Source organism: Urocampus carinirostris, chromosome 4 (assembly GCF_059441175.1).
Source record: "Urocampus carinirostris isolate Australia breed hairy pipefish chromosome 4, RoL_Ucar_1.0, whole genome shotgun sequence".
Lineage (NCBI taxonomy): Eukaryota > Metazoa > Chordata > Actinopteri > Syngnathiformes > Syngnathidae > Urocampus > Urocampus carinirostris.
Window position 1 is genome coordinate 35,982,665 of NC_142352.1, and position 15,295 is coordinate 35,997,959.

The 15,295-nt window shown below is 40.0% G+C and overlaps 1 protein-coding gene across 4 annotated transcripts in view; it reads left to right on the forward strand.

The window, feature by feature from the left end:
• tub (TUB bipartite transcription factor) overlaps window positions 1-15,295 on the forward strand; it is a 110,336-nt gene that overhangs the window by 64,322 nt on the left and 30,719 nt on the right. For 3 of the 4 annotated variants that reach the window (XM_088334380.1, XM_088334381.1, XM_088334382.1), the window contains exon 2: window positions 14,469-14,520. In XM_088334380.1, coding sequence (XP_088190506.1) covers window positions 14,469-14,520 — 52 coding nt within the window. Of the gene's footprint in view, window positions 1-14,329; window positions 14,380-14,468; window positions 14,521-15,295 lie in introns of those variants that run through there. The other variant, XM_088334383.1, reaches the window with a different exon arrangement.

A 15,295-nucleotide genomic window follows, 5' to 3' on the forward strand; every position in this document is an offset into this window, starting at 1 on the left:
TAACAGGACATAAGTTATTTGAAGATAACAAAGTTTATAGAGTACATTTTTTGTTAAATAAATGCTTGAAGCTGTAAATTGGGTTAATGAATATCGACGTTTTTTGGAACCAATTCCCCACAGAAACGGATTACTGTAACTCCGCTATAAGCACAAAAACAAACTGTTTACAATTACAGCAATAATGGGAGGATTCCTCTAAATATATTTTTGAGACAAAGATTAGAGGTAGAAGTTATGATGTTGATCATATTTAATTAAAGTGTTGGATAAATTGTAAACTACGACGACTGTGGAGCGTAATTCACAAAAAGTAGACTACAAGCAGCTCGGCATATGTGGGTTGGAGTACACGACTCTCTATCTGCGTAATTAGTTGTTGGCCCTCCATGGGAAGAGCTCTTTTGAGTCGTTATCTTCCTGTTTAATGCCTATTTATGTACTTAATAACTAAATTCTAACATGGAGGATTTTGTTTTCCTGTACGCTGAGTGGGCGGTAAATACTATTTCTACGGTGTGCATGTCGGTTTCCCTCGTGGCTAAAGAGAGTTTTCCCGTTCTTCCCTGCTCGACAATCTGTCGCCATTTTTAACATCTCGACCTGGCTGAGGTATAATTTGAATATGATTGTTTGTTGACTATGTGAAAAACAGGCTTTTCAGTTCCATTGCTATTTTCGGCTTACAACCAGCTTGTAATAGAAGTAGCTCAGATTGAATTGAACATGTAATTTTAGATTTGCTGAAAACAAGCATCGATTCAATCGTGGATAACGGTGGCGTCTTATTGGTAAAATGTTTTTTTCACTGTTTTATTCGTATTTGGTCATGCACTCTGGATATTAGAACCCAGTGGTGGGCTGTGCATTTCACACCTAAGACTTCAGTATTACTACGTGTAATTACACACAAATAAAAACCATCAATAACAACCTCAAAAAATTGCACTATTATTCAGGAATAAAGCCACATTTTACTCACACCCCATTTTTTTTTATTTGTGCTTAAAATCCATCTTTTATTTTTTCCTCAAGAATAGTTCAAATACTCTGCTGTGCAATTATCGCAATCAAAGCTAATGCTGAAAGTCGAGCCTGTCCCGTAGTATTTCTTGTATAAGTTTTTATTTTATTAAGGGCTGAAAAGTGTGACGGAAGCAGTGAACTTGCGGATTTTTTTTCTTCACTTTTTCATTGTGATACTTCCGTTATCGCCTTCGAGAAGGCCCTTCTCCGCTAACTGGACAACTGATTGGCTAGTCAGACCAACAGCTTTGTCGACACTGATGTCATGCCTCAGGGCTTACATAATCGATTCTGAAAGCCTTCAGGTAGATTTAAAGTAACGACGGAAATGTGATTGGTTAAATTGCTTGAACATGGAAGCACACATCTGGAAGCAGCACAACTTGAGTGAAAGCATTGAAAAGAAACTGACAAAAATTGGAATTATTAAGTGTTCATGAACAAAAAATAATTAAATCCCATGGTACATATATTTTTTAAGGCCAGGAGAGAAGGCTTTGAAGGCCATGACAGCCTACCACTGTAATGCGTAAATTTTGGGGTGTGTTTTATACACATGGTTTTACGGTAGAATATTCCCATTGTTCAGCAATGATTGATCAGTCAAAATATATCACTGATCACATTTGCACAACATTGGATGTAACGGGAATCAGATCCGGGTTGTAGCGCTTCGGGTGCCAAATCTAAACTACTTGTCCTCCAGGAATGTAGATGAAAAATGTAAAAATATTAGATTTGACCTCATCATAACACATTTTTACTCGTAGTACCAACTAGATAGATAGATAGATAGATAGATAGATAGATAGATAGATACTATATTCATCCCCGGAGGGAAATTCACATTTCCAGCAGCATCCCTGAGCTGAGAACAATACAATAATAAAGCAAATACAATATACAAATACCCAGTGTGACGTGCAAATGCCCACTGTAGCGTGTTATATAAAATATCTAAATAGTGCTACACAGAATACATACTGCAATAAAATTCGGTAATATGCAATGTAGGTGGTGTGGTTTAATGTGGGCTTTTGCTCTGCCGGGTAGATGCCGGGTCATGGCATGACCAAAATAAAATGTACAATGTATTTATTTAATTTACTTCACAGTCTGATTTAAAATCAGATACACCAAATAATTGTTTGCTTCGGCTTACTTTTTTGCTTTTTTTTATGTATTTCTGGACGACTTTCCGTTTTCTCCATTGTCCATCATTCGCCTCTGGTACCTTGAGTAAAAATACCGTTACTAAGGTTATTATTAGGACAAGAACATTATAAAATATAAAACTGGTGGGGATCACTGCTTTAGAGTACATCATTGTTGTCCTGAGTGTGCACAGTCCATTTTACTAAAAGGAATTAACATCTACTCCCATTGTATGTCACCATCAGCGAATGGTAGGCAGCACGTGGGGAGGGGGTGGGGTTTATACTGGAACAAAGTACCAATTAAATCAATGGGGAAAACTTAAGCACATAATTTACAGTAAAAGTGCAGTGAATTTTGGTCTTTTTATTTGTTCAATTTGTTCAATTATTATCAATCATTACACTATGCTTGGAGAAAAACATAAAACGTCCTGTACAGTACCGATAAATGGAGGAGCTCTTCAAGTGTCAAGAAGCCCAGAGACAAATTGGATATGGGGTGTCTCTGCAAAGTGTTCGTTTGCAGACTCTCATGATTGCACATGCCCAGAAATATGAACTGTTCACTGCTTCTACACGTTGGTGTACACAATTTTGTATTTACTTAATTTATTATGTAGCGATTTTAATGCAATTTATGGTATTTTTTTCTATGCCAGTATGTAACATCACTTGTAACTAGATACTTTGCAAGTAATGTACTCCTTTTTTGTGCCAATCAGCGGAGTAACTGAATCATGGTTACTAGTTATTTCATATCAAATTTAACTACTTTCTGTTGTTCAGAAACGTGCGCAACACTGGTCAAATCCTTGTTGGCATGGTTACTGAGGCCAGACACACTTGGTTTAATCGGTTTGTTAATGGAGTGGCACTAAATGTAACAAGAAGTGGATTCTTAAAAAGACCCCATTTGTTTGATATCGTGGTGGATCAAATGTCCTTATTTTAACATTAGATAGAATTACAAATCTTGCCCTATGCCTCCTTGACCACATCGTAGGTTTGATTGTCCGTCTTCCTATAGAGCTCTCGTGGAGCAAACCACGTTGGGCTCTAATTGGAAGCCATTGATGTTCTCTCTCAGATACGAGGCTTCGTGAATTCAACAATCAGTGAGTCTGTCGTGGTTGATTTTCAAAGCTCAGGAAATTTCAAGTGGGGCTTGGCGGGGAACAACAACAAAAATCAGCCACACTGAAAGGCCACTTGCCGTCTTTAGTCTCTACAAATACAGTAAGAAATAAAATTGTCAGTGTTGGAAAAAGGCAATACATATACCATATTTTACGGACTAAAAGGCACACCTGAAAACCTCAAATTTGCAAGAAATTTAAAATTGCACCTTTTCTTGCGGTGTGCCTTATATACCCGAAAATATGATGGAGAAAAATGCAAGTGCATAGTCACAATTTAATAATACTGCATATGGTAACAGTTCTTTCTTTGAGAAACATACAGAGTAATCTGGGAGTGTCCTCTTCAGGTTAAGATGTTAATTGTACAAACATGCTTGTAAGGGGTTTCATATATGTATATATACATATATCAAATACATGTTTAATCAAATGTATATAATTATTGTTTGGTTTACAATCATTTGTGCCTATGCGAGGTCACCGTTCTCGTAGTTTTATTTCCATGTACTTTATATTAAGAGCAGTGCGCCTTCCATCCATCTATCAATCCATCCATTATCTGTACCGCTGGTCCTCTGTAAGGCCGTGGAGGCTGCTGGAGTCGATCCCACCCATCTTCAGGCGGTGGGCAGGGGAGACCCTGAACTGGTTGCCAGCCTGTCGCAGGGCACATAGAGACAGACAACTCACTCACACTTAGGGACAATTTGCACCAGCCAATTAACCTTATATGCATGTTTTTAGAATGTGTGAGAAATCTGGAGCCTGGGAGAACATGCAAACTCTGCACAGGAAGGCTGGTAGCTGGATTTAAACCCATGACCTCAGAACTCTTCCGTGGACTACTCAGCTGCCGTGCTGCCTCCAGTGTGCCATGTATTAGAAAAATATATCACAATAGACTATTTTCGGGGTGTACCTTATAGTTTGGAAATACCGTATGTTTACTATTTAGCCAAGTCAAGTCATGTTTATTTGGATAGCCCTTAATCACAGTTAGTAGCAAAGGGCTGTACAGATTACAGACTACCGTTACACCATCCCCTGATTTGAACCCTACATGAGGGCAAGGAAAAACTCAAAAACCTCAACATGAGGAAAATGAAAAAACCTGGAGGAGGGGCCGCACTTTAGGTAATCCCCGTTCTAAGATGACAAGGGTGCAATGGATATTGCAATAACAAATAATGCACATATCTTGTCAACATGAAATATAGGTATTGACAGAATGTTGGGTTGACTGTTCCAAAATCTTGACCGATGCAGCAGGTTTTAGATGGCGTACGTCAGGTCCTAGTGCCCGGACAAAATGCATGCGCTAACAGTGATGTGTTAATTAAAATTAATTAATAAAATAATGATGAATTGTTAAAAACCTACATTTTTTTTTTCTGACTTTTTTTTTTACAAAGATTTTACAAATGTAAACATTTTTCTTTCCGCCCACTATGAAATCATTCAGAGTGTCATTTTATCCTCATTGCTTGCACTTCTCTGACCTTTAAACGTTTGCCTGCACCAACGACATTAAGTCAGAGTACAGAGCACAATCAAGTCCGATAAGGTTTAAGTCAATACGGCTGTTTGCAGAGATGGCGACGTTGTGGAGAGGGCTGTTCTTGGCCAGAGACAGATCACAAAATGCATTTACAGACAGCAAATCAGATAGCCGCTCAATGTCATGCAGCCGTTTGTGTGCCGAGCTTCTCTAAGTCAACGTCACAATAACAGCAGCGAGGCAAGTCATGAGGGCGTGCATATTCAATCTTGGAACCCCCCTTAAAAGCTGTACACCAGGGGTCTCAAACTCAATTTACTTGAGGGCCATAGGAGCTTGGGTCTGTGTGAAGTCGGGCCGAAACGGGTCTTCCAAAGGAAAACCACTGATAAAAACAATTCACTGTTCTCGAATATTTTTTGATAAATGCTGCACAAAATTAAATCTAAAAATCATCAAGATATATATGAAAATAAATACATTGTTGCTTAAAATCCTTGAGAGATAGAGAGAGAGAGAGAGATAGACAGATAGACAGATAGACAGATAGACAGAGAGATAGACAAAGAGAGAGAGAGAGAGAGAATAAGTCTTCTTAAAATGATGCAGACACTGCTCTCAGTTGGCTTCACTTTGCTATAGCATTTTTTCTTCCCCTGTGACTAACGGCAGATGGCATTTGTTTTTACGCCATTGTCCAATGAAGTGCCATTGCCCAAGTGCATGCTACTCCTTAACGGGGCACTCTGAAATATGTAATAGTGCAAGGATTACAGATTAATTATAGACATTTTGATGGGCCCTGGAAAAAATTAGGCTAGTGTTTCCCAGTGGTAAATTGTAATGGAGAGAACTTCCCGTAACTGAAAATGTAAGCTACATATCGCTATCATTTTTACCCAAACCCTATATCACAATTTACTCCATATCCAAAAATCATATGTCTTGACAAATGCACACGCAGTACAGTATTAAAAATTGCATATATAAATCACTGCTATAATTGTGGCTATGCAAAATAAATGATTCACACAGAATTTTTCTACTAATGTTACTGGAGAAATTGGAAAATTGTCTTTAAAAGCCTTAAGAAGTGCTTGAGTTTGTCCATAAAAAGGTATACAAACCCTGTCAATGAATCCATCAGTAATAAATGAATCCATAATTCGATTCATTTAATGATGACTCTTAAGACTGATACCATTACTTCCCCTTTCCCCTTGTTTACCTGACTCCTTCCTATAACACATCATTGGAAATTGGGAACATACTTCCTGCTTACCCTAGGTAAACTGAGAAAATGAAATGAAATGAAATGATCTGCATTTATATAGCGCTTTTCAAGTCAATGACTTCCCAAAGCGCTTTACATTTGTGCTTCACATTTCCCAATAGCGGTCGTGATCTGTGCAGCCATGTAAGGCGCTAACCTGCTTATTGGGGGTATTGGGGGTTCAGTGTCTTACCCAAGGACACTTCGGCATGTAACACGGACAAGCCGGGATTCGAACTGGGATCCCTTAATCCTAAAACGATCGCTCTACCTCCTGAGCTACTGCCGCCCGCTCACTTGTAACATAACATAGTCGTCTTTGATCATTTTTCTTCGATTTATGTTTTTAAATCGCGTTAAAAATGTTTTTAAAGTGACAGCGTGTATTATTTGACCACACTCACTGTATTGCGTAATGCAACCGAAAACGAGTGCTATAAAGCACACGGAAGAATATAAACTACGTAGACTCAAACACAGTGAAGTTTTACCTAATTTAAAGTTTCAAGTTGTTTATACAAAGCAATTGAAATATTTACTTTTCAGCGCAAAAACAAATGCAGTATAAAATACAAGAATACACCATTATTTTTTACACATAATAAAGTGAAAGGGATATAAAAGATACTTGAAAAACAAAACATGGCGACGTGATGTCGCCAAATCCAGGCATTATTACCAAAGCAACTAACTGTGAATTTCCCTGTGGGGATGAATAAAGTATCTATCTATCTATCTATCTATCTATCTATCTATCTGTAACTGTAGCTTCCTTTCTCCTTCTCACTTTCTTTCTTTCTTTTTCCCTCCCACATTCCAAAAACATGCATATAAGGTTAATTGGCCGATCCAAATTGTCCCTAGGTGTGAAGAGCGAGGGAGTTGTCTGTCTCTGTGTGCCCTGCGACTGGCCGGCAACCAGTTCAGGGTGTCCCCTGCCCATTGCCCGAAGATAGCTGGGATGGGCTTCAGCACCCCCGCAACCCTACTGAGGATAAGAACAGAACAATAGAATAGAACAGTGAGGCAAAATAATAACCAACTGTGTGCAAAAAGTCAAATTAACGAACCCTGGGATCCTCAGCAAAGCTATTTGAAGGTGCCCGATAGTAAAAACAGAACAAATTATTCACCCATTATTACCCCTTCTTATAGCACAGAAACAAAGAAATTATAAGTAGATTTTGTTCTCTGAAAAACAGAATAACAAACATTAAATGAATTACTTAACAATACCCAAAGTAAGAAAAAATCCTTAGACTAAAAAAATGAAGATATAAAATAGAGATGAATTTGTTTTAAATGATAATGGTTGGCAGGCAACCAGTTCAGGGTGTCCCCTGCCCACTGCCTGAAGATAGCTGGGATGGGCTCCAGCACCCCCACGACCCTACTGAGGATAAGCGGTGCAGATAATTGATTTATAAAGAAATATGATTGCATTATTTTAATTCGTCAATGAAAAAAATTGTATAGGTCTCTAAGATCAGCCCCTTGTCCATTTTTTAACACAATGCTCTTGAAAATACTGTGTTTTCAACTACCGTATTTTCCGCACTATATGGCGCACCATGTTATAAGGCGCACCTTCAATGAATGATATATTTTAAAACTTATGCCATACATAAGACGCACCCCATTATAAGGCGCTATAAATGCATGCTGGTTTAAGATCAGGTAATTGTGCAATTTTGTAATTGTAATCCTGTGCAGTCCTTCGAGACATTTTTGGGATTAAGGGCTATTTACGGTAAATAAATGTGACGACTTGACTACAGTAGAGAATGTAGTTACTTTATGCAACCTCTAGATGTTGCCACGCTCAAGGGAATGTCAACAAAATATTCAAAAAGGTCAAACTTTATTAACAAACAAGCTTTCCACAACTCCATTCACTCCCAAAATAAATAAACAGCCGTTTTATTATTTTCTCTGAGGTAAAGCATTTTCGTGACACATCTTTGACATCTTTGAACAACATCGACATATCATTTTATTTTTTGTCCATTTAGTCAACACGCAAAGAAAAAAACGTCTGATACTGTTATTTTAAATGAAACGTTAGTGCAATCGCAATAAAGTGACACTCGTAATGTGCAAAAACAACGAGTGCAAAGCAATAACATAATAACTGTAAAATGTAAAACGTAAACACACAAAAGAAAAACATAGATCACTCTATAAGCTCCTCATCGACGAATCCCTCGAATTCTTCTTCTGCTGTGTTCGAATTGACCATATCTCAGTGAATGGGCCATCCAACACGTCCGGTGTTTTTGTGCCAGCGCTGTTGCCTTCATACGTATAGTTATCGTACTGACACTTCTGCTTGCCGCTCTTTGTTGAACAACCCACTGTTCAAGTGTCTCCTCTAACTCTGGCCATCTTGCTTTATTGCCACGGAAACTTTGTTGAGTTTTCCTTACTTGGCGGAGCTTATCTTCATCCTTTCTCCACTTCCGTACCATCGATTCATTTAAGTTTAACTCTCTCGCTGCCGCTCTATTGCCGTGTTGTGCTGCGTGACTGATCGCTTTGAGTTTAAACTCGGCGTTGTACGCGTGCCTCTTAACAGGAGCCATTTTCTTATACAAATGCACGTATGAAAGAGAATCTCGCTCTCTCTCTCTCTCTCGCTCTCTCTCTCTCTCAAACGTGACATTCTGAATAATTCTGCGTTTGTTTAAGGTAAATTGTGCTTTACATCTTCACCAGTCATAGCCCTGGATTCAGACAAATACTGTATTTGTTGAATATGAATTAAGCAGTTTAATGGGGTAGCCATTTTGCCACTTAGTAAACAAATACAACACGAGCCCCGGCAACTACCAATCGTTTAATATTTCCCAGTATGCACAGCGCGAAAAATGGAGTCGGCGGCTGTTTCTCGTAGTTGCGAGACCTTGCAAATTTAATATTGAGCCATATATAAGGCGCACTGTGTTATAAGGCGCATGGTCAGCTTTTGAAAAAAAACAAGACTTTTAGGTGCGCCTTATAGTGCGGAAAATACGGTACATTTGTCTAGGAGTTGGGTTTTTTAATATTGTCAACAGTATGCTTTGAATGTTATGCTTTTACTGCGCCGATACTGAACAAATATTATTTTGACTCAATTGTCACATTTGAAAACATTCATTACATTGGAAATAAAAGGCCATAGGAAAGGTAAACACTACAACTAGGATTTTAACTAAAACTGTACAAGTTGTGCGGGCAAGTAAAATAAGATGGTACTTTAAATTGTTAATTACGTATCAAATTTCAAATCGATTTGAATTGTATGATTCACTTGTTAGTGTTGTGTATGTAGTCGGGTTGCGGTCGGATTCAGAGACAGGCACGGACGGTACAGTCATAGAGTGTTTACTCAACTTCTCTTCGGTAGTTCTCTAGCACAAGTACAAGGCTGCGCATAAGTATACAGTGACACCGCAGGAAGGGGAGTGTATTACACGACACCACATATTCCCTTTTTGTTAGCATAGGACACAACAGTAGCATTAATCTAAAATACGCAATAACTCTTCGGTAAGTATGAGCTTGTAGAAAACATACATTTCAATATTCATTACCAGATTAGAGGTAAATATTTATCAGAGGTAAGCAATAACGTAAGGAACTATACTGTCAATATCGGTAAGCAAAAGTGTGTAAACCTTGTAAACTTAAGCAGACTGTATGAAGATCACATCATAAACAAACATGACAATTTTTTTAACAATGAACATTCATCATGTCTTTTTTTTTTTTTTTTTTTTTTTTTACATCATCACATCTTTTCTGTATTTTTTTTTTTTTTTTTTTTTTTTTTTAAGTCACATAATCTTGAAGCCATGCAGGAGCATGTCGTATTCTCGGTGCACTAGGAGAGGGATGTGTTGAGGGCACAGTTTCAGTTTCGGGTGGCTCAGCAACTTGGTCGCTTGGCAGGGGGCAAGCATCATTATCAGGAGGCTGTGGCGCTGAAACAGCAGCACAGGTGGAAGAATGGGCAAGGTGGAAAGCATTCCACACCTTTCCATCAGACAGCAGATAAGTGGCTGGACCCTTTTGAGCTACCACTGTCAGTGGCTTGGTGAACCTTGAGTGTCCTTTCGCAATGATTCCAGGTTTGCGGATGCGAACCGCAGAGCCAATCTGGAAGCTGGGTGATTTTGCACCGCGACGTTTGTCGGTGTATCGTTTGGACTTCCGTTGTTTGTTTTGTATGTTTTGTAGCATGTTGCCTTTGTCAGCAGTGGGGCGCATGGAGTGAAGACCTGTGATGTGAAGCTTTGTATTCAGTGGTCTACCATGCAACAGTTCAGCGGGGGATACTGAAGTCACAGCATGTGGTGTGGCTCTGTAAGTCTGTAAAGACTCAGTGAAGAAGGCTTTCAGTGGTTTACCTTCGATGTTGGCTGTTTGTAGACAGTCCTTGAAGACTCTGTTGAAACGCTCAATTTCACCGTTGGCTTGGGGGTAGTACACAGAGCTGCGACGGTGTGTGATGTTCCTGTCACTAAGGAATGCTTCAAACTCGGTCGACACGAACTGAGGGCCATTGTCAGTAACAATTTCCTGTGGATTACCTTCTCTGCTAAACACAATGGAAAGAAAAGTCATAACAGAGGCAGAAGTAACATTTGAGCAGAAGGCAATCTCAGGCCATCGGCTGTAATAGTCAATGAGGGTGATGGCGAAGCGGCAATCAGCAGGCGCAGAGTGAATAGGACCAACAATGTCCACAGCAACTTTTTCCCAGGCAGCAGTTGGGGTAGGCACAGGCTGTAATGGTGCAGTACGCGTGGTTGCGGTTTTGTCATGCTGCAAGCAGGTGGTGCATGATTTGATGGCGAGCTCAACGTGAGAATCCATTCCAGGCCACCAGTACAAGTCTCTCAGTCTTTGTTTTGTGCGAACTATCCCTTGGTGTGTAGCATGAGCAAGTTGGATCATTTTTCCCTGTAGCTGTTGTGGTATCACAACACGATGAGTGCCACGCACAATGACACTGTTCTGCAAGGCAAGCTCATTTTGCACACGGAAGTATGGCACGATGAGGGGGTCAAGGCCTTTTGCAGTACGAGGCCATCCCTTCTGCATGTAGTGTCGCACCTTCTGTAGCACTGGACATTCCTCACATGCACTGGAGAGCTCATCAGCAGTGAATGCAGCAAAATCAGGAGACACAGCAGCCACCATCTCCATGATGCCATCATTTTCCAGTTTCGTCAGCTCCTCCGACACCTTGTCATGCACGGCATATGGGAGTCTGCGTAGCTTTTGCTGGACTGGAGGGACGTCTGCACTCACTTTAAATTTGTGTAGAAAACCTGTAGCAACGCCTAGAGCATTTGTAGTGTTGACAGAGTGACTCATCTCCGATGCAGCAGGTGTTGTAATCTGCCCATCTTGTATCTGGAGGCGAAGTGCAGTGAACAGGTCCATTCCCAGTAGTGGAGTACCGTCAGGAACTATGTAGAAGTCAGTATGTGCACTCTGGTTGCAGTATGTAGCAGTAAGTTGAAGACAGCCCAACACTGGAATTGGCTTCTTCATGTAGGTCACCAGACGCACAGTAGGCTTTGAGAGAGGCAAGTGCATGAATGACTGTCTGTAAATTCTCTCTGGCAGAATTGAAACTGCTGAACCAGTGTCCACAAGCAGGTCAGTAGTAATTGACTGTTCATCATTCGCATGGAGAGCAACTGTACACGTAAGGCGCTTTGGGACTGCAGCTGTAGGGGCTACATGACACACAGTAAGTTCTGGGACAGTAACTTCTCTTACTGATCGAGTAGGAATTGCGCTGCGGCACACTTTACTAAAATGTCCAATTTTCCCACATTGGTTGCATTTTGCATTTTTAGCAGGGCATTTGGGGTCATTTGCTAGATGAGAGTTGGATCCACAACGGTAGCAGGTTTTGTGTTGATTCCTTTTATCTCTCGAGCGCTGTGTATGTGTACTGCTCTGATTCCTTTTATCTCTTTGTTGCACAAACTTCACAGGAGTGTCGGACACGTGCACATGAGTAATAGCATTAGCTTCTGAAATAGCAGATTCGACTTGTGTAGCAATAGCGATCGCTTTGTCAAGCTTTAAGTCCGTTTCCAGCAGCAAGCGCTCTCTGATTCTCGAAGAGGACATCTTCTCAATGAATTGATCCCTGATCATATCATCAGCAAACGTGCCAAAGTCACAGTTAGCGATTAATTCCCTCAATGCGGCAATGAACTGAGCAGTGGTCTCGCCCGGTCTCTGAGCACGCTGACGGAACTTGGTACGCTGAGCAACGACATTAATCTTCGGTACAAAGAAAATTTCTAGCGCATCACAGGCGGATTTGTAAGAAGTGCCAGTGTCAGGAAGGGAAAGAAAAATTCTCTGCCCTTCTGTGCCTAAACAGTGCAGCAGTAGTGCGCGCTTTCGTTTGTCCGGCATTTCGTTAGCAGTCAATGCTAGCAGGTAATTTTCGAACATCTGAATCCACGTGGAGTACAACATCGTAGGCTCACCCGGGGTTTCAAGCAAAGCAGGGGGTTGTGAAATTCCGATCCAAGTCATCCTCGTCGCCAATATGTTGTGTATGTAGTCGGGTTGCGGTCGGATTCAGAGACAGGCACGGACGGTACAGTCATAGAGTGTTTACTCAACTTCTCTTCGGTAGTTCTCTAGCACAAGTACAAGGCTGCGCATAAGTATACAGTGACACCGCAGGAAGGGGAGTGTATTACACGACACCACAGTTAGGTATTAATCTTCAAACATATTCAGAACTTTGTCCAAAGACATTCGAGCATTTGATCAAAATTACTTTTTAACAAAATTTAACATCAAACTTTAGAACTCGTTGGTTGTACGTATGATTTCCTTAGTGACATGACATACGCACATCTTGTGAAAATATCAAACCATTTCCACAGTATGTAGAATTTTTCTGGTGCTTTTAGCACAAAAATGTTTTGATGCCAAAACCACAGGGTATACAAATGAACTGGCATGAAAATAATCCTTAAAATTCTATTCACCACACTGCTATGTGATATGAATTTATGAGCATGAAACCTATGCTCTTAAGTTTGCATACAGCACTCCTAGAACATGTAAATGAATTAGTGCTACTGTTGTGCTCATAAATTTACATGTATTAACTGTGTATGTAAGCCTTTGAGCATGACAGTTGTACTCGTTAGTTTTAATATCCGACCCATAAAGGAGCTGTATGAAGCGTAGACATTTTTGACTCGCTGCTGCCATCTCCACTTAAAGCAGGCCTTTTACTCTCACCTTTACCATGCTACATAACACATAAAAACAAAAATAAGTGGAGACGAGCATGATGTCACTCTCCAGCATTGCCCTCATCCCTATTCTTCATACCTAACGTGTTCCGCCCCAAACAGCTTTCCTTAATTTAAGAAAAGCAGATTGGAAAATAAAGCACAAGGGCTTTTTCAACTCAGTTGGGCATTACTTAATAGAGAAGGCTACCTCAAACAACGCACCCAACCTCTAAAGTCAGTGTCATCCAATATAATACTGTATATGATTGGTATACTATATGCCAGGGGTCTTTTTCAAGCCAAGAGCTACTTTTTGTCCCCACATAGCACAAAGGGCACCCAGTTTGAGATGCGTTTCCAAACTAACGTATCATGTTATTACTATGTTATTACCAAGTTGATTATTGGAAGTAGGGTTGACCAAATATAAAATAGTTTACCAGAAAATCACAATGACTCAGCACTGGTGAGCTCAGCTGTCACCATGTTGGAGACCCCTGCAATAGGCTGCATTCATGACTAACCGTTATGCAGGGGCAGCCCTTGTTGTGACGCACTTAACAAATGACGTGCTTCGTTAAGGTGGATATGCGGATTTCCCAGTCCAACCAATTTGTCTTCGTATCTCACTCTTCAGTGTGACCTTTGTATGTTTTTGTACTCAAGCTTAAGACAGTTTTTTTTTACTCTGCATCCGCCCACACTTCAAGAAGTACAGAAATAGAATAAATACGCTGGTTCAAAAATTAAGAAGAAAAGATCTTCTCCAATCACAATGTCACGATTGTAGTTGATCATTTGTCTCACTGGTCAGCAGTCTCCCTATTAATAGGGTTTCATGTCATTCTCTGAACTTATTCTGCTGCAGCACTTGTTGCCATGGTGACCCGGTGTAGGTAATGAGCAGAGATTTTACATCACAGCAGAACAAGGCAATGCGTTTGCCAATACTGGATATGGAGTAGTTCAATTTATCGACAATGCTGATGCTCCTGTTATATATGGAAGTACCGAGGTCAAATGCAATACAATACAATCAAATGCTGTTTTTAAGTCAAAAAGGAATATATTTGACTCTGATGCTTTCGATTTTGCTTCTTGCAGCACCTTAGACGACGAGGGCAGCAACCTTCGACAGCAGAAGCTTGATCGGCAGGTAAGTTCTTTTTTTATTTTTCTAAACATACAGCAATGTTTCACCCATTTCCCTTTACATGACACTCTTTCTATAAAAAATTACTATCACCCCAGTTTACTTTTAGATGAACTCACCGAGTGTAACATCAGAGCTGTTTAATTGAACATAATTCCTTAATCCGTGACTAATTCCATTTGTCCATGAATAGCAACAGGTGGCTTTAGTGTACCTTCTGCCATCTAGTGGAAGAATAACACGTCTGTTCTTTCCTTTACCTTGAAAGGGCGAGAATGGCCACCTGTCTTTTAAAATGATGCAAGCCACACTATCTCATTAGTTCTACATTGAACCATACACTTACCAGAGTTATTAAAATAATCAGAACACAAAGACAAAAAGTGTGCATCACATTAAAAAAAAATGTTTTGCTTCATACCTGATACGTTTTCTAGTTTCGTAGACACTCAAAATAAGAAGTGAAAACATCTATGGATTTTGAACTTACAAGGAGAACAGGAGAGCACTATTAGAAACCCTTGATGAGAAACTCCAAACCTATAATAAAAGGTCCTCCCTGAGCCAATTATTTCTTTTAAATCACCTGAGTTACAGAAGGCAGATTGGCCCTAAGTAATGTGGGGATCAAATAACAGCAACATGAATGTCGGATAGAGACAATGTGTTAACAACGTATAACAGTCAGAAGAACAGTGAGCCAAAATAATAACCAACTGTGTGCAATAAGTCAAATTAACGAACCCTGGCATCCGCAGCAAAGCTATTTGAAGGTGCC